Here is a 21,469-nt window from a genome sequence, read left to right as displayed (position 1 = left end):
AGCGCTGGATCGGGCGCTGTGACGGCAGAGGCGTCGACTCAGACCACAGCTCCCAGCACGTCCAGCCCCAAGCCGTCGGCATCCACCTCCGGCACGTCCCTGCCTCAGATAACACCCAGGGCAGACCTTTCCCCACCCTGGCCAGCACCATGGGGACACAGGCAGTGCGCCTCACTTCCACAACCGTCACGCAGCAGCAGGTCACGACGGAGCCTGGGGCCGCTTCGTCTTCCACGCGGAGCCCCTTCCCCAGCGTGGCCACGGCCTCTGCCACGAGCCTTACCGTCCATCCTCCCAGCCAAAGCCAAATTACCACCGTTAACCAGGGCAGCGGCACCACGGCTGAGCCCTACACCAAGACCTCTCTTTCCCCCTCGGCCACAGCGCAGACAAGCCTTTCCACAACAAGGTTGGAGGGCACACGAGCAAAGACGGAGACCGTGCCCATGACACCGACTCAGAAACGGAGCTCGCCCACGGTGCCTACCGGGACGCAGGCAGCCAGTCCCACCTCCCCAACAACGAGGCCCCATGCCGCTGCCACCAGCACGGGCACAGCCAGTGCCAGTGCTGCCTCCGTCTCTCCCAGCCCCAGCTCGGCGGCCACGAGCCACTCGTCCTCCTCTCCTGCGGGCCCCTCAGCCGCCACTCCCAACCCACAGAGAAGCACCGCCAGCGGCACCACTGAGTCCAGCTCGGCCACCCCAGCCCAACCCTCCACTGCATTCGTGTCTTCCACGCCTTCCTCCACTCCTGGCTTATCCGGCATCGGAACGGGTGGTACGACAGAACAGGCAGCAACTCAAAGCGCAGCTCCCAGCCTCTCCACCTCCGAGCCATCGGCAGCAGCCTCTGGCACGTCCCCAGCCTCACGGAACACCCAGGGCAGCCTTTCGTCCACGCAGGCCACCACCACGGAGATGCAGTCTGGGCGCCTGACTTCCACAGCCGTCACGCGGGGGAAGGGCACGACGGAGCCTGGGGACACTGCATCTCCTACACGGAGCCCCTTGCCCACAGCGACAACGGCCGCTGCCACCAGCATCGACACGACTCCTCGCAGCCAAAGCGAAATTCCCACCATCAACCAGGCAAGCAGCACCATGGCAGAGCCCAACACCAAGGCTTCTCTTTCACTCTCAGCCACATCCTTGACAACCTTTTCCACGACGAGGAGGGTGGGCACAGAAGCAAAGACGGACACTGTGCCTACAATGCCGGCTCAGGAAGGGAGCTCGCCTGCGCCGTCAGCTGGGACCGAGGCAACGAGCCCTGCCTTCCCAACGACGAGGAGCCAAGCCACTGCCACCGGTGTGGGCACAGCGAGTGCCAGTGCTGCCTCCGTCTCTCCCAGCCCCAGCTCGGCAGCCACGAGCCACTCGTCCTCCTCTCCTGCGGGCTCCTCGGCCGCCACTCCCAACCCACAGAGAAGCAGCACAGGCGGCACCACTGAGTCCAGCTCGGCCACCACATCCCACCCTTCCACGGCAAACGTCTCTTCCACGGCAAACGTGTCTCCCGCGCTTTCCTCCCATCCTGGAACCTCCAGCGCTGGATCGGGCGCTGTGACGGCAGAGGCGTCGACTCAGACCACAGCTCCCAGCACGTCCAGCCCCAAGCCGTCGGCATCCACCTCCGGCACGTCCCCTGCCTCAGATAACACCCAGGGCAGACCTTTCCCCACCCTGGCCAGCACCATGGGGACACAGGCAGTGCGCCTCACTTCCACAACCGTCACGCAGCAGCAGGTCACGACGGAGCCTGGGGCCGCTTCGTCTTCCACGCGGAGCCCCTTCCCCAGCGTGGCCACGGCCTCTGCCACGAGCCTTACCGTCCATCCTCCCAGCCAAAGCCAAATTACCACCGTTAACCAGGGCAGCGGCACCACGGCTGAGCCCTACACCAAGACCTCTCTTTCCCCCTCGGCCACAGCGCAGACAAGCCTTTCCACAACAAGGTTGGAGGGCACACGAGCAAAGACGGAGACCGTGCCCATGACACCGACTCAGAAACGGAGCTCGCCCACGGTGCCTACCGGGACACAGGCAGCCAGTCCCACCTTCCCAACAACGAGGCCCCATGCCGCTGCCACCAGCACGGGCACAGCCAGTGCCAGTGCTGCCTCCGTCTCTCCCAGCCCCAGCTCGGCGGCCACGAGCCACTCGTCCTCCTCTCCTGCGGGCCCCTCAGCCGCCACTCCCAACCCACAGAGAAGCACCGCCAGCGGCACCACTGAGTCCAGCTCGGCCACCCCAGCCCAACCCTCCACTGCATTCGTGTCTTCCACGCCTTCCTCCACTCCTGGCTTATCCGGCATCGGAACGGGTGGTACGACAGAACAGGCAGCAACTCAAAGCGCAGCTCCCAGCCTCTCCACCTCCGAGCCATCGGCAGCAGCCTCTGGCACGTCCCCAGCCTCACGGAACACCCAGGGCAGCCTTTCGTCCACGCAGGCCACCACCACGGAGATGCAGTCTGGGCGCCTGACTTCCACAGCCGTCACGCGGGGGAAGGGCACGACGGAGCCTGGGGACACTGCATCTCCTACACGGAGCCCCTTGCCCACAGCGACAACGGCCGCTGCCACCAGCATCGACACGACTCCTCGCAGCCAAAGCGAAATTCCCACCATCAACCAGGCAAGCAGCACCATGGCAGAGCCCAACACCAAGGCTTCTCTTTCACTCTCAGCCACATCCTTGACAACCTTTTCCACGACGAGGAGGGTGGGCACAGAAGCAAAGACGGACACTGTGCCTACAATGCCGGCTCAGGAAGGGAGCTCGCCTGCGCCGTCAGCTGGGACCGAGGCAACGAGCCCTGCCTTCCCAACGACGAGGAGCCAAGCCACTGCCACCGGTGTGGGCACAGCGAGTGCCAGTGCTGCCTCCGTCTCTCCCAGCCCCAGCTCGGCAGCCACGAGCCACTCGTCCTCCTCTCCTGCGGGCTCCTCGGCCGCCACTCCCAACCCACAGAGAAGCAGCACAGGCGGCACCACTGAGTCCAGCTCGGCCACCACATCCCACCCTTCCACGGCAAACGTCTCTTCCACGGCAAACGTGTCTCCCGCGCTTTCCTCCCATCCTGGAACCTCCAGCGCTGGATCGGGCGCTGTGACGGCAGAGGCGTCGACTCAGACCACAGCTCCCAGCACGTCCAGCCCCAAGCCGTCGGCATCCACCTCCGGCACGTCCCCTGCCTCAGATAACACCCAGGGCAGACCTTTCCCCACCCTGGCCAGCACCATGGGGACACAGGCAGTGCGCCTCACTTCCACAACCGTCACGCAGCAGCAGGTCACGACGGAGCCTGGGGCCGCTTCGTCTTCCACGCGGAGCCCCTTCCCCAGCGTGGCCACGGCCTCTGCCACGAGCCTTACCGTCCATCCTCCCAGCCAAAGCCAAATTACCACCGTTAACCAGGGCAGCGGCACCACGGCTGAGCCCTACACCAAGACCTCTCTTTCCCCCTCGGCCACAGCGCAGACAAGCCTTTCCACAACAAGGTTGGAGGGCACACGAGCAAAGACGGAGACCGTGCCCATGACACCGACTCAGAAACGGAGCTCGCCCACGGTGCCTACCGGGACGCAGGCAGCCAGTCCCACCTTCCCAACAACGAGGCCCCATGCCGCTGCCACCAGCACGGGCACAGCCAGTGCCAGTGCTGCCTCCGTCTCTCCCAGCCCCAGCTCGGCGGCCACGAGCCACTCGTCCTCCTCTCCTGCGGGCCCCTCAGCCGCCACTCCCAACCCACAGAGAAGCACCGCCAGCGGCACCACTGAGTCCAGCTCGGCCACCCCAGCCCAACCCTCCACTGCATTCGTGTCTTCCACGCCTTCCTCCACTCCTGGCTTATCCGGCATCGGAACGGGTGGTACGACAGAACAGGCAGCAACTCAAAGCGCAGCTCCCAGCCTCTCCACCTCCGAGCCATCGGCAGCAGCCTCTGGCACGTCCCCAGCCTCACGGAACACCCAGGGCAGCCTTTCGTCCACGCAGGCCACCACCACGGAGATGCAGTCTGGGCGCCTGACTTCCACAGCCGTCACGCGGGGGAAGGGCACGACGGAGCCTGGGGACACTGCATCTCCTACACGGAGCCCCTTGCCCACAGCGACAACGGCCGCTGCCACCAGCATCGACACGACTCCTCGCAGCCAAAGCGAAATTCCCACCATCAACCAGGCAAGCAGCACCATGGCAGAGCCCAACACCAAGGCTTCTCTTTCACTCTCAGCCACATCCTTGACAACCTTTTCCACGACGAGGAGGGTGGGCACAGAAGCAAAGACGGACACTGTGCCTACAATGCCGGCTCAGGAAGGGAGCTCGCCTGCGCCGTCAGCTGGGACCGAGGCAACGAGCCCTGCCTTCCCAACGACGAGGAGCCAAGCCACTGCCACCGGTGTGGGCACAGCGAGTGCCAGTGCTGCCTCCGTCTCTCCCAGCCCCAGCTCGGCAGCCACGAGCCACTCGTCCTCCTCTCCTGCGGGCTCCTCGGCCGCCACTCCCAACCCACAGAGAAGCAGCACAGGCGGCACCACTGAGTCCAGCTCGGCCACCACATCCCACCCTTCCACGGCAAACGTCTCTTCCACGGCAAACGTGTCTCCCGCGCTTTCCTCCCATCCTGGAACCTCCAGCGCTGGATCGGGCGCTGTGACGGCAGAGGCGTCGACTCAGACCACAGCTCCCAGCACGTCCAGCCCCAAGCCGTCGGCATCCACCTCCGGCACGTCCCCTGCCTCAGATAACACCCAGGGCAGACCTTTCCCCACCCTGGCCAGCACCATGGGGACACAGGCAGTGCGCCTCACTTCCACAACCGTCACGCAGCAGCAGGTCACGACGGAGCCTGGGGCCGCTTCGTCTTCCACGCGGAGCCCCTTCCCCAGCGTGGCCACGGCCTCTGCCACGAGCCTTACCGTCCATCCTCCCAGCCAAAGCCAAATTACCACCGTTAACCAGGGCAGCGGCACCACGGCTGAGCCCTACACCAAGACCTCTCTTTCCCCCTCGGCCACAGCGCAGACAAGCCTTTCCACAACAAGGTTGGAGGGCACACGAGCAAAGACGGAGACCGTGCCCATGACACCGACTCAGAAACGGAGCTCGCCCACGGTGCCTACCGGGACGCAGGCAGCCAGTCCCACCTCCCCAACAACGAGGCCCCATGCCGCTGCCACCAGCACGGGCACAGCCAGTGCCAGTGCTGCCTCCGTCTCTCCCAGCCCCAGCTCGGCGGCCACGAGCCACTCGTCCTCCTCTCCTGCGGGCCCCTCAGCCGCCACTCCCAACCCACAGAGAAGCACCGCCAGCGGCACCACTGAGTCCAGCTCGGCCACCCCAGCCCAACCCTCCACTGCATTCGTGTCTTCCACGCCTTCCTCCACTCCTGGCTTATCCGGCATCGGAACGGGTGGTACGACAGAACAGGCAGCAACTCAAAGCGCAGCTCCCAGCCTCTCCACCTCCGAGCCATCGGCAGCAGCCTCTGGCACGTCCCCAGCCTCACGGAACACCCAGGGCAGCCTTTCGTCCACGCAGGCCACCACCACGGAGATGCAGTCTGGGCGCCTGACTTCCACAGCCGTCACGCGGGGGAAGGGCACGACGGAGCCTGGGGACACTGCATCTCCTACACGGAGCCCCTTGCCCACAGCGACAACGGCCGCTGCCACCAGCATCGACACGACTCCTCGCAGCCAAAGCGAAATTCCCACCATCAACCAGGCAAGCAGCACCATGGCAGAGCCCAACACCAAGGCTTCTCTTTCACTCTCAGCCACATCCTTGACAACCTTTTCCACGACGAGGAGGGTGGGCACAGAAGCAAAGACGGACACTGTGCCTACAATGCCGGCTCAGGAAGGGAGCTCGCCTGCGCCGTCAGCTGGGACCGAGGCAACGAGCCCTGCCTTCCCAACGACGAGGAGCCAAGCCACTGCCACCGGTGTGGGCACAGCGAGTGCCAGTGCTGCCTCCGTCTCTCCCAGCCCCAGCTCGGCAGCCACGAGCCACTCGTCCTCCTCTCCTGCGGGCTCCTCGGCCGCCACTCCCAACCCACAGAGAAGCAGCACAGGCGGCACCACTGAGTCCAGCTCGGCCACCACATCCCACCCTTCCACGGCAAACGTCTCTTCCACGGCAAACGTGTCTCCCGCGCTTTCCTCCCATCCTGGAACCTCCAGCGCTGGATCGGGCGCTGTGACGGCAGAGGCGTCGACTCAGACCACAGCTCCCAGCACGTCCAGCCCCAAGCCGTCGGCATCCACCTCCGGCACGTCCCCTGCCTCAGATAACACCCAGGGCAGACCTTTCCCCACCCTGGCCAGCACCATGGGGACACAGGCAGTGCGCCTCACTTCCACAACCGTCACGCAGCAGCAGGTCACGACGGAGCCTGGGGCCGCTTCGTCTTCCACGCGGAGCCCCTTCCCCAGCGTGGCCACGGCCTCTGCCACGAGCCTTACCGTCCATCCTCCCAGCCAAAGCCAAATTACCACCGTTAACCAGGGCAGCGGCACCACGGCTGAGCCCTACACCAAGACCTCTCTTTCCCCCTCGGCCACAGCGCAGACAAGCCTTTCCACAACAAGGTTGGAGGGCACACGAGCAAAGACGGAGACCGTGCCCATGACACCGACTCAGAAACGGAGCTCGCCCACGGTGCCTACCGGGACGCAGGCAGCCAGTCCCACCTCCCCAACAACGAGGCCCCATGCCGCTGCCACCAGCACGGGCACAGCCAGTGCCAGTGCTGCCTCCGTCTCTCCCAGCCCCAGCTCGGCGGCCACGAGCCACTCGTCCTCCTCTCCTGCGGGCCCCTCAGCCGCCACTCCCAACCCACAGAGAAGCACCGCCAGCGGCACCACTGAGTCCAGCTCGGCCACCCCAGCCCAACCCTCCACTGCATTCGTGTCTTCCACGCCTTCCTCCACTCCTGGCTTATCCGGCATCGGAACGGGTGGTACGACAGAACAGGCAGCAACTCAAAGCGCAGCTCCCAGCCTCTCCACCTCCGAGCCATCGGCAGCAGCCTCTGGCACGTCCCCAGCCTCACGGAACACCCAGGGCAGCCTTTCGTCCACGCAGGCCACCACCACGGAGATGCAGTCTGGGCGCCTGACTTCCACAGCCGTCACGCGGGGGAAGGGCACGACGGAGCCTGGGGACACTGCATCTCCTACACGGAGCCCCTTGCCCACAGCGACAACGGCCGCTGCCACCAGCATCGACACGACTCCTCGCAGCCAAAGCGAAATTCCCACCATCAACCAGGCAAGCAGCACCATGGCAGAGCCCAACACCAAGGCTTCTCTTTCACTCTCAGCCACATCCTTGACAACCTTTTCCACGACGAGGAGGGTGGGCACAGAAGCAAAGACGGACACTGTGCCTACAATGCCGGCTCAGGAAGGGAGCTCGCCTGCGCCGTCAGCTGGGACCGAGGCAACGAGCCCTGCCTTCCCAACGACGAGGAGCCAAGCCACTGCCACCGGTGTGGGCACAGCGAGTGCCAGTGCTGCCTCCGTCTCTCCCAGCCCCAGCTCGGCAGCCACGAGCCACTCGTCCTCCTCTCCTGCGGGCTCCTCGGCCGCCACTCCCAACCCACAGAGAAGCAGCACAGGCGGCACCACTGAGTCCAGCTCGGCCACCACATCCCACCCTTCCACGGCAAACGTCTCTTCCACGGCAAACGTGTCTCCCGCGCTTTCCTCCCATCCTGGAACCTCCAGCGCTGGATCGGGCGCTGTGACGGCAGAGGCGTCGACTCAGACCACAGCTCCCAGCACGTCCAGCCCCAAGCCGTCGGCATCCACCTCCGGCACGTCCCCTGCCTCAGATAACACCCAGGGCAGACCTTTCCCCACCCTGGCCAGCACCATGGGGACACAGGCAGTGCGCCTCACTTCCACAACCGTCACGCAGCAGCAGGTCACGACGGAGCCTGGGGCCGCTTCGTCTTCCACGCGGAGCCCCTTCCCCAGCGTGGCCACGGCCTCTGCCACGAGCCTTACCGTCCATCCTCCCAGCCAAAGCCAAATTACCACCGTTAACCAGGGCAGCGGCACCACGGCTGAGCCCTACACCAAGACCTCTCTTTCCCCCTCGGCCACAGCGCAGACAAGCCTTTCCACAACAAGGTTGGAGGGCACACGAGCAAAGACGGAGACCGTGCCCATGACACCGACTCAGAAACGGAGCTCGCCCACGGTGCCTACCGGGACGCAGGCAGCCAGTCCCACCTCCCCAACAACGAGGCCCCATGCCGCTGCCACCAGCACGGGCACAGCCAGTGCCAGTGCTGCCTCCGTCTCTCCCAGCCCCAGCTCGGCGGCCACGAGCCACTCGTCCTCCTCTCCTGCGGGCCCCTCAGCCGCCACTCCCAACCCACAGAGAAGCACCGCCAGCGGCACCACTGAGTCCAGCTCGGCCACCCCAGCCCAACCCTCCACTGCATTCGTGTCTTCCACGCCTTCCTCCACTCCTGGCTTATCCGGCATCGGAACGGGTGGTACGACAGAACAGGCAGCAACTCAAAGCGCAGCTCCCAGCCTCTCCACCTCCGAGCCATCGGCAGCAGCCTCTGGCACGTCCCCAGCCTCACGGAACACCCAGGGCAGCCTTTCGTCCACGCAGGCCACCACCACGGAGATGCAGTCTGGGCGCCTGACTTCCACAGCCGTCACGCGGGGGAAGGGCACGACGGAGCCTGGGGACACTGCATCTCCTACACGGAGCCCCTTGCCCACAGCGACAACGGCCGCTGCCACCAGCATCGACACGACTCCTCGCAGCCAAAGCGAAATTCCCACCATCAACCAGGCAAGCAGCACCATGGCAGAGCCCAACACCAAGGCTTCTCTTTCACTCTCAGCCACATCCTTGACAACCTTTTCCACGACGAGGAGGGTGGGCACAGAAGCAAAGACGGACACTGTGCCTACAATGCCGGCTCAGGAAGGGAGCTCGCCTGCGCCGTCAGCTGGGACCGAGGCAACGAGCCCTGCCTTCCCAACGACGAGGAGCCAAGCCACTGCCACCGGTGTGGGCACAGCGAGTGCCAGTGCTGCCTCCGTCTCTCCCAGCCCCAGCTCGGCAGCCACGAGCCACTCGTCCTCCTCTCCTGCGGGCTCCTCGGCCGCCACTCCCAACCCACAGAGAAGCAGCACAGGCGGCACCACTGAGTCCAGCTCGGCCACCACATCCCACCCTTCCACGGCAAACGTCTCTTCCACGGCAAACGTGTCTCCCGCGCTTTCCTCCCATCCTGGAACCTCCAGCGCTGGATCGGGCGCTGTGACGGCAGAGGCGTCGACTCAGACCACAGCTCCCAGCACGTCCAGCCCCAAGCCGTCGGCATCCACCTCCGGCACGTCCCCTGCCTCAGATAACACCCAGGGCAGACCTTTCCCCACCCTGGCCAGCACCATGGGGACACAGGCAGTGCGCCTCACTTCCACAACCGTCACGCAGCAGCAGGTCACGACGGAGCCTGGGGCCGCTTCGTCTTCCACGCGGAGCCCCTTCCCCAGCGTGGCCACGGCCTCTGCCACGAGCCTTACCGTCCATCCTCCCAGCCAAAGCCAAATTACCACCGTTAACCAGGGCAGCGGCACCACGGCTGAGCCCTACACCAAGACCTCTCTTTCCCCCTCGGCCACAGCGCAGACAAGCCTTTCCACAACAAGGTTGGAGGGCACACGAGCAAAGACGGAGACCGTGCCCATGACACCGACTCAGAAACGGAGCTCGCCCACGGTGCCTACCGGGACGCAGGCAGCCAGTCCCACCTCCCCAACAACGAGGCCCCATGCCGCTGCCACCAGCACGGGCACAGCCAGTGCCAGTGCTGCCTCCGTCTCTCCCAGCCCCAGCTCGGCGGCCACGAGCCACTCGTCCTCCTCTCCTGCGGGCCCCTCAGCCGCCACTCCCAACCCACAGAGAAGCACCGCCAGCGGCACCACTGAGTCCAGCTCGGCCACCCCAGCCCAACCCTCCACTGCATTCGTGTCTTCCACGCCTTCCTCCACTCCTGGCTTATCCGGCATCGGAACGGGTGGTACGACAGAACAGGCAGCAACTCAAAGCGCAGCTCCCAGCCTCTCCACCTCCGAGCCATCGGCAGCAGCCTCTGGCACGTCCCCAGCCTCACGGAACACCCAGGGCAGCCTTTCGTCCACGCAGGCCACCACCACGGAGATGCAGTCTGGGCGCCTGACTTCCACAGCCGTCACGCGGGGGAAGGGCACGACGGAGCCTGGGGACACTGCATCTCCTACACGGAGCCCCTTGCCCACAGCGACAACGGCCGCTGCCACCAGCATCGACACGACTCCTCGCAGCCAAAGCGAAATTCCCACCATCAACCAGGCAAGCAGCACCATGGCAGAGCCCAACACCAAGGCTTCTCTTTCACTCTCAGCCACATCCTTGACAACCTTTTCCACGACGAGGAGGGTGGGCACAGAAGCAAAGACGGACACTGTGCCTACAATGCCGGCTCAGGAAGGGAGCTCGCCTGCGCCGTCAGCTGGGACCGAGGCAACGAGCCCTGCCTTCCCAACGACGAGGAGCCAAGCCACTGCCACCGGTGTGGGCACAGCGAGTGCCAGTGCTGCCTCCGTCTCTCCCAGCCCCAGCTCGGCAGCCACGAGCCACTCGTCCTCCTCTCCTGCGGGCTCCTCGGCCGCCACTCCCAACCCACAGAGAAGCAGCACAGGCGGCACCACTGAGTCCAGCTCGGCCACCACATCCCACCCTTCCACGGCAAACGTCTCTTCCACGGCAAACGTGTCTCCCGCGCTTTCCTCCCATCCTGGAACCTCCAGCGCTGGATCGGGCGCTGTGACGGCAGAGGCGTCGACTCAGACCACAGCTCCCAGCACGTCCAGCCCCAAGCCGTCGGCATCCACCTCCGGCACGTCCCCTGCCTCAGATAACACCCAGGGCAGACCTTTCCCCACCCTGGCCAGCACCATGGGGACACAGGCAGTGCGCCTCACTTCCACAACCGTCACGCAGCAGCAGGTCACGACAGAGCCTGGGGCCGCTTCGTCTTCCACGCGGAGCCCCTTCCCCAGCGTGGCCACGGCCTCTGCCACGAGCCTTACCGTCCATCCTCCCAGCCAAAGCCAAATTACCACCGTTAACCAGGGCAGCGGCACCACGGCTGAGCCCTACACCAAGACCTCTCTTTCCCCCTCGGCCACAGCGCAGACAAGCCTTTCCACAACAAGGTTGGAGGGCACACGAGCAAAGACGGAGACCGTGCCCATGACACCGACTCAGAAACGGAGCTCGCCCACGGTGCCTACCGGGACGCAGGCAGCCAGTCCCACCTCCCCAACAACGAGGCCCCATGCCGCTGCCACCAGCACGGGCACAGCCAGTGCCAGTGCTGCCTCCGTCTCTCCCAGCCCCAGCTCGGCGGCCACGAGCCACTCGTCCTCCTCTCCTGCGGGCCCCTCAGCCGCCACTCCCAACCCACAGAGAAGCACCGCCAGCGGCACCACTGAGTCCAGCTCGGCCACCCCAGCCCAACCCTCCACTGCATTCGTGTCTTCCACGCCTTCCTCCACTCCTGGCTTATCCGGCATCGGAACGGGTGGTACGACAGAACAGGCAGCAACTCAAAGCGCAGCTCCCAGCCTCTCCACCTCCGAGCCATCGGCAGCAGCCTCTGGCACGTCCCCAGCCTCACGGAACACCCAGGGCAGCCTTTCGTCCACGCAGGCCACCACCACGGAGATGCAGTCTGGGCGCCTGACTTCCACAGCCGTCACGCGGGGGAAGGGCACGACGGAGCCTGGGGACACTGCATCTCCTACACGGAGCCCCTTGCCCACAGCGACAACGGCCGCTGCCACCAGCATCGACACGACTCCTCGCAGCCAAAGCGAAATTCCCACCATCAACCAGGCAAGCAGCACCATGGCAGAGCCCAACACCAAGGCTTCTCTTTCACTCTCAGCCACATCCTTGACAACCTTTTCCACGACGAGGAGGGTGGGCACAGAAGCAAAGACGGACACTGTGCCTACAATGCCGGCTCAGGAAGGGAGCTCGCCTGCGCCGTCAGCTGGGACCGAGGCAACGAGCCCTGCCTTCCCAACGACGAGGAGCCAAGCCACTGCCACCGGTGTGGGCACAGCGAGTGCCAGTGCTGCCTCCGTCTCTCCCAGCCCCAGCTCGGCAGCCACGAGCCACTCGTCCTCCTCTCCTGCGGGCTCCTCGGCCGCCACTCCCAACCCACAGAGAAGCAGCACAGGCGGCACCACTGAGTCCAGCTCGGCCACCACATCCCACCCTTCCACGGCAAACGTCTCTTCCACGGCAAACGTGTCTCCCGCGCTTTCCTCCCATCCTGGAACCTCCAGCGCTGGATCGGGCGCTGTGACGGCAGAGGCGTCGACTCAGACCACAGCTCCCAGCACGTCCAGCCCCAAGCCGTCGGCATCCACCTCCGGCACGTCCCCTGCCTCAGATAACACCCAGGGCAGACCTTTCCCCACCCTGGCCAGCACCATGGGGACACAGGCAGTGCGCCTCACTTCCACAACCGTCACGCAGCAGCAGGTCACGACGGAGCCTGGGGCCGCTTCGTCTTCCACGCGGAGCCCCTTCCCCAGCGTGGCCACGGCCTCTGCCACGAGCCTTACCGTCCATCCTCCCAGCCAAAGCCAAATTACCACCGTTAACCAGGGCAGCGGCACCACGGCTGAGCCCTACACCAAGACCTCTCTTTCCCCCTCGGCCACAGCGCAGACAAGCCTTTCCACAACAAGGTTGGAGGGCACACGAGCAAAGACGGAGACCGTGCCCATGACACCGACTCAGAAACGGAGCTCGCCCACGGTGCCTACCGGGACGCAGGCAGCCAGTCCCACCTCCCCAACAACGAGGCCCCATGCCGCTGCCACCAGCACGGGCACAGCCAGTGCCAGTGCTGCCTCCGTCTCTCCCAGCCCCAGCTCGGCGGCCACGAGCCACTCGTCCTCCTCTCCTGCGGGCCCCTCAGCCGCCACTCCCAACCCACAGAGAAGCACCGCCAGCGGCACCACTGAGTCCAGCTCGGCCACCCCAGCCCAACCCTCCACTGCATTCGTGTCTTCCACGCCTTCCTCCACTCCTGGCTTATCCGGCATCGGAACGGGTGGTACGACAGAACAGGCAGCAACTCAAAGCGCAGCTCCCAGCCTCTCCACCTCCGAGCCATCGGCAGCAGCCTCTGGCACGTCCCCAGCCTCACGGAACACCCAGGGCAGCCTTTCGTCCACGCAGGCCACCACCACGGAGATGCAGTCTGGGCGCCTGACTTCCACAGCCGTCACGCGGGGGAAGGGCACGACGGAGCCTGGGGACACTGCATCTCCTACACGGAGCCCCTTGCCCACAGCGACAACGGCCGCTGCCACCAGCATCGACACGACTCCTCGCAGCCAAAGCGAAATTCCCACCATCAACCAGGCAAGCAGCACCATGGCAGAGCCCAACACCAAGGCTTCTCTTTCACTCTCAGCCACATCCTTGACAACCTTTTCCACGACGAGGAGGGTGGGCACAGAAGCAAAGACGGACACTGTGCCTACAATGCCGGCTCAGGAAGGGAGCTCGCCTGCGCCGTCAGCTGGGACCGAGGCAACGAGCCCTGCCTTCCCAACGACGAGGAGCCAAGCCACTGCCACCGGTGTGGGCACAGCGAGTGCCAGTGCTGCCTCCGTCTCTCCCAGCCCCAGCTCGGCAGCCACGAGCCACTCGTCCTCCTCTCCTGCGGGCTCCTCGGCCGCCACTCCCAACCCACAGAGAAGCAGCACAGGCGGCACCACTGAGTCCAGCTCGGCCACCACATCCCACCCTTCCACGGCAAACGTCTCTTCCACGGCAAACGTGTCTCCCGCGCTTTCCTCCCATCCTGGAACCTCCAGCGCTGGATCGGGCGCTGTGACGGCAGAGGCGTCGACTCAGACCACAGCTCCCAGCACGTCCAGCCCCAAGCCGTCGGCATCCACCTCCGGCACGTCCCCTGCCTCAGATAACACCCAGGGCAGACCTTTCCCCACCCTGGCCAGCACCATGGGGACACAGGCAGTGCGCCTCACTTCCACAACCGTCACGCAGCAGCAGGTCACGACGGAGCCTGGGGCCGCTTCGTCTTCCACGCGGAGCCCCTTCCCCAGCGTGGCCACGGCCTCTGCCACGAGCCTTACCGTCCATCCTCCCAGCCAAAGCCAAATTACCACCGTTAACCAGGGCAGCGGCACCACGGCTGAGCCCTACACCAAGACCTCTCTTTCCCCCTCGGCCACAGCGCAGACAAGCCTTTCCACAACAAGGTTGGAGGGCACACGAGCAAAGACGGAGACCGTGCCCATGACACCGACTCAGAAACGGAGCTCGCCCACGGTGCCTACCGGGACGCAGGCAGCCAGTCCCACCTCCCCAACAACGAGGCCCCATGCCGCTGCCACCAGCACTGGCACAGCCAGTGCCAGTGCTGCCTCCGTCTCTCCCAGCCCCAGCTCGGCGGCCACGAGCCACTCGTCCTCCTCTCCTGCGGGCCCCTCAGCCGCCACTCCCAACCCACAGAGAAGCACCGCCAGCGGCACCACTGAGTCCAGCTCGGCCACCCCAGCCCAACCCTCCACTGCATTCGTGTCTTCCACGCCTTCCTCCACTCCTGGCTTATCCGGCATCGGAACGGGTGGTACGACAGAACAGGCAGCAACTCAAAGCGCAGCTCCCAGCCTCTCCACCTCCGAGCCATCGGCAGCAGCCTCTGGCACGTCCCCAGCCTCACGGAACACCCAGGGCAGCCTTTCGTCCACGCAGGCCACCACCACGGAGATGCAGTCTGGGCGCCTGACTTCCACAGCCGTCACGCGGGGGAAGGGCACGACGGAGCCTGGGGACACTGCATCTCCTACACGGAGCCCCTTGCCCACAGCGACAACGGCCGCTGCCACCAGCATCGACACGACTCCTCGCAGCCAAAGCGAAATTCCCACCATCAACCAGGCAAGCAGCACCATGGCAGAGCCCAACACCAAGGCTTCTCTTTCACTCTCAGCCACATCCTTGACAACCTTTTCCACGACGAGGAGGGTGGGCACAGAAGCAAAGACGGACACTGTGCCTACAATGCCGGCTCAGGAAGGGAGCTCGCCTGCGCCGTCAGCTGGGACCGAGGCAACGAGCCCTGCCTTCCCAACGACGAGGAGCCAAGCCACTGCCACCGGTGTGGGCACAGCGAGTGCCAGTGCTGCCTCCGTCTCTCCCAGCCCCAGCTCGGCAGCCACGAGCCACTCGTCCTCCTCTCCTGCGGGCTCCTCGGCCGCCACTCCCAACCCACAGAGAAGCAGCACAGGCGGCACCACTGAGTCCAGCTCGGCCACCACATCCCACCCTTCCACGGCAAACGTCTCTTCCACGGCAAACGTGTCTCCCGCGCTTTCCTCCCATCCTGGAACCTCCAGCGCTGGATCGGGCGCTGTGACGGCAGAGGCGTCGACTCAGACCACAGCTCCCAGCACGTCCAGCCCCAAGCCGTCGGCATCCACCTCCGGCACGTCCCCTGCCTCAGATAACACCCAGGGCAGACCTTTCCCCACCCTGGCCAGCACCATGGGGACACAGGCAGTGCGCCTCACTTCCACAACCGTCACGCAGCAGCAGGTCACGACGGAGCCTGGGGCCGCTTCGTCTTCCACGCGGAGCCCCTTCCCCAGCGTGGCCACGGCCTCTGCCACGAGCCTTACCGTCCATCCTCCCAGCCAAAGCCAAATTACCACCGTTAACCAGGGCAGCGGCACCACGGCTGAGCCCTACACCAAGACCTCTCTTTCCCCCTCGGCCACAGCGCAGACAAGCCTTTCCACAACAAGGTTGGAGGGCACACGAGCAAAGACGGAGACCGTGCCCATGACACCGACTCAGAAACGGAGCTCGCCCACGGTGCCTACCGGGACGCAGGCAGCCAGTCCCACCTTCCCAACAACGAGGCCCCATGCCGCTGCCACCAGCACGGGCACAGCCAGTGCCAGTGCTGCCTCCGTCTCTCCCAGCCCCAGCTCGGCGGCCACGAGCCACTCGTCCTCCTCTCCTGCGGGCCCCTCAGCCGCCACTCCCAACCCACAGAGAAGCACCGCCAGCGGCACCACTGAGTCCAGCTCGGCCACCCCAGCCCAACCCTCCACTGCATTCGTGTCTTCCACGCCTTCCTCCACTCCTGGCTTATCCGGCATCGGAACGGGTGGTACGACAGAACAGGCAGCAACTCAAAGCGCAGCTCCCAGCCTCTCCACCTCCGAGCCATCGGCAACAGCCTCTGGCACGCCCCCAGCCTCACGGAACACCCAGGGCAGCCTTTCGTCCACGCAGGCCACCACCACGGAGATGCAGTCTGGGCGCCTGACTTCCACAGCCGTCACGCGGGGGAAGGGCACGACGGAGCCTGGGGACACTGCATCTCCTACACGGAGCCCCTTGCCCACAGCGACAACGGCCGCTGCCACCAGCATCGACACGACTCCTCGCAGCCAAAGCGAAATTCCCACCATCAACCAGGCAAGCAGCACCATGGCAGAGCCCAACACCAAGGCTTCTCTTTCACTCTCAGCCACATCCTTGACAACCTTTTCCACGACGAGGAGGGTGGGCACAGAAGCAAAGACGGAGAACGTGCCCATAACACTAATTCAGGAAGGGAACTCACCCACAGTGTCTACCAGGACAGAGACAATGAGTCCTACCTTCCCAACAACAAGTCCTAATGCCATTGACACCTTTTTGACCACCAACCAGGGGAGCAGGATGACTTCTGAGCCCAGAACGCTGACATCCCCATCGCACCTGACCACATCACTGATGATCCTATCCAGTACAACTTCTTGGAAATCAACATCTCTTAATGTTCCATTAACTAGCATTTGCTGTGAGTATTTTAGAGCATGATAGTATTTTTTTTTATTAGGAAGAATTATGTATATTTTGAATTTTTCATTTTTTTGTTCTTTTTAGTATCTTCAGTTTTTGTATGAGGTATTTTAAGTTTGATAATTTAATCTGTGCATCTGCATAGATTTTTTCAAAAACTACAGCTGAATTCCCTAGTTTTATTTGTATTGGAACACTTTGTTCTTATGTGGTATGGTGGTTCAGAGAGGTAAAGTGCTGTGTAGTTAGGTTGCATATGGAACTTTATATTTGCTGTAACTTTAAGTTTTTCTTTTATTTTGCGTGGGTTACAAAAATCCTTTCTATGATTAGAGGCTATTCTTTACTTGGAGTAAAGAATACTTGGAGTATTCCATTACTTGGAGTATTCCATCAAATTTATTTTTGCTGACTTTTTTCTTTTTTTGGTAGATCTTATCTTGTGTATATTCAGTTTTTGCCAAGCAACTCTCTGCTGCTTTCAAACCGTATGCAATAATGAGTCTTTCTTCATTTTTCATTAGGTGAAACAGTAAAGACAGAAAAGTGAACAATGCATCCTTTTTGTATTTGACACCAAAAAAAAGTGGTGGGGGATAGGTATTCCATTTTTAGTGCACTATTGTATTTTTCTATTTTGAATACAAATCTAAGGGTTTAATCCTACTGTGGTTTGGAATCATAGTGCTCTCATGGAAGGCAGTAGGAGATACGCATGTAGATATGTATAAGATATAACTTGTTCTTTCAAACCTGCATAAAAATGTTGCAGAGCCTTTTTTCCTTAGTCAGTGAATTTTGCATTTATACTTTATTCCTTAAATATACATAGACTATAAATACCAGTTTTACAGGATTTTCCTTTTTGCTTTTTAGCTCCTATCGCTTTCTCCATACAGTTGGAGCGTGTGACCAGTACAGTGATACAGTTCAGCTGGAAATCTCAAGGTGGCAGAAGAGACAGTCCTTACAGAGTGCATCTGTGGGGAAGCTCCCTTAAAGTGACGAGAATCCTAAACGAAACAAGTACTACATTTGAAAATCTGCTTTCTGATCACGAATACCAAATATCTGTCAATGTTTCAACTTGCTCTAAGAATGTCAGCACTTCGTTGACAGTTCGGACAGGTATTGCCTCAGGAATCTTTTTGTTTGTTTGTTTTCCGTTAGCAGAGATACATAGCTTGAAGTTGAAGCCCTTTTTCATTGAAGATCTACCCATAAATGAATCTTCTACATGCTACACCTATATTGTGTGGTACAGAGTATTTATGAGTTATATTGTGGCCAGCTGTGGTGCAGAGAGTTAACCTCTATGTTCACCTCTGCTCTGCTGTTATCCTTAGAGGTACTTATCTGAGTAAACTTTTTTAAACAATACTTTAGATGGTTATTGTCTTTAATATCTCCACAGCTGCTGAAGTCTTCAATGGAACCACTAGGATTACCAACAAAGTTTTCACATCTGAATATGAGAATAAATCAAGTACAGCATTTAAGGAATTTGAGACTACGTTCATCAAAGAGGTATTTTGCTTAGCAATTCTAAACCAAGATCTATTTTCTATTGCGCTCTTCCTAATGTAAATAATCATGAGGATGTGGATATGAATAATCTTAAGTATGGACAGGGAAGATTGTCTGATGGTTAGAAACAAAGCGGTACTTATTAAGGCCATACTTCTCAATTGTATTGTGATCCTCTGAGGCCTTGGTTTAAATAAAATTCTGTTTGGGAGTTGTGCATACTCTTATACTATGAGAGATGCTTCTAAATGAATTATGGCCAGCATATTGCCCTAACAATTTTTTTACATTAAAGGAGAAGAACAGATAATAACTCAAACTTTTTTACCTTGCAGATAGAAGAAAAACTGCCACAGAAGATCCTAGAATTAATAAAGGAAAAAAAAATGCGTATTGTAATTAATAGCATCAAGAACGGCAGTGTGATTGTGTTCTTTGACATTGTGTTGGATGTAGGAGAAAATATAACAAAACCAGAGATTTCAGACGCTTTTATAGAGGCCCTTAACATGAGTACAGTATTGAAAGCTGATCTTAAAAAGACTGTTATAGAAGGTATGAATTAATTCATCACTGTGAATTCAAGTAGTAGTACATGTTTCACTGGCAGTAACATCCAGTGATGTGGGGGGAGTGTGGGGGAAAGAGAAATACAAATAGTATTCTGTTTATTGCTTTTTACAATGCTGATCTAAAACCTTGTTCTTTTCCTGTTTTGTTTAACTTCACCGTAGCAAGGAATAGTTGTCAGTCAGGATTAAATGACTGTTCCCAACATGCTACCTGCACTGCTGAAGGAGCAACTTATTCCTGTCAATGCAACAAAGGATTCACAGACAACAGTCCCCAAGTTCCAGGGAGAGTTTGTCAGCAAAAGCAGAACCTGCCTACACGTAAATGTTTTCATTTTTTTGTTTATTTGCTTTGTTTTGCTTTCTTAAAAAGCTTTAAAAAATTGCACTTAAGTTTTTTTTCCTTCCCCTGATCATCCCTCAGGTAAGAGTTCATTTTGATTACTTACACTGGCCTTTGATGGGTTGGGTTTTATGTGAGAATGGGTACCAGAGTTAACTACTTAGGGAAACAATGGAAACATATTTTCTGGGCTTGTTTTTTGAAAGTTGCTTATGAAAATGAATAGCCTGATCTTGATGAAACTTTAGAAGAAATTCTACTCACTGCCTCCAAATTGCTATTCTACAGAACAGATTACTACAGTACCTCTGAAAAATGCTACAGAGCGATTTACAGGATCCACAGCTAATTCCATTTTCACTACTACATTTGCATCAAGACCTTGCAGTAAGTAAATATTTAATATTGATGAGATTGAAATTAGATACAATATTCTTGTTCATCAGTCATATCAGCAGTGAGGTAAAATCTCAGGATATGACTTAAGAAAGGGAAGACAGAGAGAACCATTGAAAACACATAATTATTCAAATATCAATCAAGGCAGTTTCGGCACCTCTGTAAAGCCCTTCTGGACACAATAAGGTTCCACTGAGTGCCTGCCCCCATTGAGAAACTGCTGTGATACATGATTTTTCTTAATATTATAAAGCACATTGTCAAATGCCTGTCTACTGCTCTAAACACAAGGTTTCCTTGTGGCTTTTTAGTAATTCATCCTCCTGATGATAACAGTGTGAGTCAAATAGCAGTTGACCTCATAACAGTCATCAGAGCAGCTGCCTTGTCTATGGTGAGAAAGACAAGAAGCAAGTAGAATGTCACCCATTTGTGTTTTGGACTCACCAAATAAAATACATTGTTGAAAGATTTATATTTATAGACCAAGCAGTTTATTTCTGCTCTTATGGGGAAATGGGGTAAAAAGCTGAAATCAGCCCTAAAAAAACTCACTAAGGTTTATGTTGATTTAATTTGTATTTTTTTTACTTCGATATTAAATGTGTGGAATTGCGGAGGTGAAATGAACTTCTCTCATGAAACTTTTTCACTTTACAGTCCCAGTGTCCATCAAAGTTCAGAATGTGACTGGGGAAGCAATACAGTTCAGCTGGACCGGTGGCAGGAGAGGCAGCCTCTACACTGTCTCCCTCATGGACAGAAACCAGGAGATAAATAAAACCACTACAAAAGAGGCAAAAATTTCATTTAAACGCTTACTTCCCGGCCAAGTATACACAATATCTGTTCGAGCGTTATCTTGTACTGAGGATACCTGGACTTCAGTCAGCGTCCGAACAGGTATTTCCTTGAATATCCTGTGTTTTCTTTTTAATGAATATAAACATCTTTGTACACTATGATTTGCATTTCATTCATGAACTACTATTCCTGTAAGTCATCTTTATTGGTCTGACTCCTCTCCTTACTTGGATAGGACTACTCAGATTAAATAGGAGTTCACAAGATTGTTTATTCTGTAAAATTTCTGGTGACGATGTATCATTGAACCCGACAACCCTGTACAAAAATCAAGATATTTTGGTTGTCAATTTAACAGGAAATATTCTGGTAATGTGAAGTTTAGGCTATATGTGCTTTTGTTAATGCAGGCAGTCCTTAATTTTCATTGATATCTTTTTCTTTCGTCCTAGAATATAGACATTAAGACAGATTGTCTAATTGTATCATTTTACTAAAGCATAAAATGTAGAACACATGCTATATTTTTTTCTCAAGATTTCAGATACAACCAGAAAGTATCTGTTGAGAAGTATATAGTCCTGGATGGTGACATCCTTTCCCTCAGCCAAAAGGTTTTGACTAAACTTTTCATATCATGCACAGGGCCTCCCAGGTGACATTGCCTTTTTTACTAGCCTTTTAGAGACTGTACACATAATTTGTATCCATCATCCAAGGGCACTCAACAGGACCTCTGCAGTCGTAATGTCTGTGCATTGATAGTCATCATGTCACAGGCACCTCTGAAAAAAAATGTTGCAGACAGGCACGAACTTGCTTCTCTTGAAAGATCTTCCTCTGCCCACCTCTGCCCACACATAAGCTCTGTAGTGCCCTTAGAG

The 21,469-nt window shown here is 58.9% G+C and overlaps 1 protein-coding gene across 1 annotated transcript in view; it reads left to right on the top strand.

Annotated features, from left to right (window-relative positions):
* The window catches only part of LOC128851456 (mucin-16-like), a 40,913-nt gene extending 23,955 nt beyond the window's left edge, over positions 1 to 16,958 (top strand). The window contains exon 3 of the mRNA XM_054060506.1: positions 3 to 16,958. Within this exon, the coding sequence (XP_053916481.1) occupies positions 3 to 16,958 (16,956 nt within the window). The remainder of the gene's footprint in view (positions 1 to 2) is intronic.
* The last annotated feature ends 4,511 nt before the right edge of the window (positions 16,959 to 21,469 follow it).

This window comes from Cuculus canorus, chromosome 1, assembly GCF_017976375.1.
Source record: "Cuculus canorus isolate bCucCan1 chromosome 1, bCucCan1.pri, whole genome shotgun sequence".
Classification (NCBI taxonomy): Eukaryota; Metazoa; Chordata; class Aves; order Cuculiformes; family Cuculidae; genus Cuculus; species Cuculus canorus.
The sequence above is the reverse complement of the archived record's forward strand: the minus strand, read 5'-3'. Positions and strand labels throughout refer to the sequence as shown.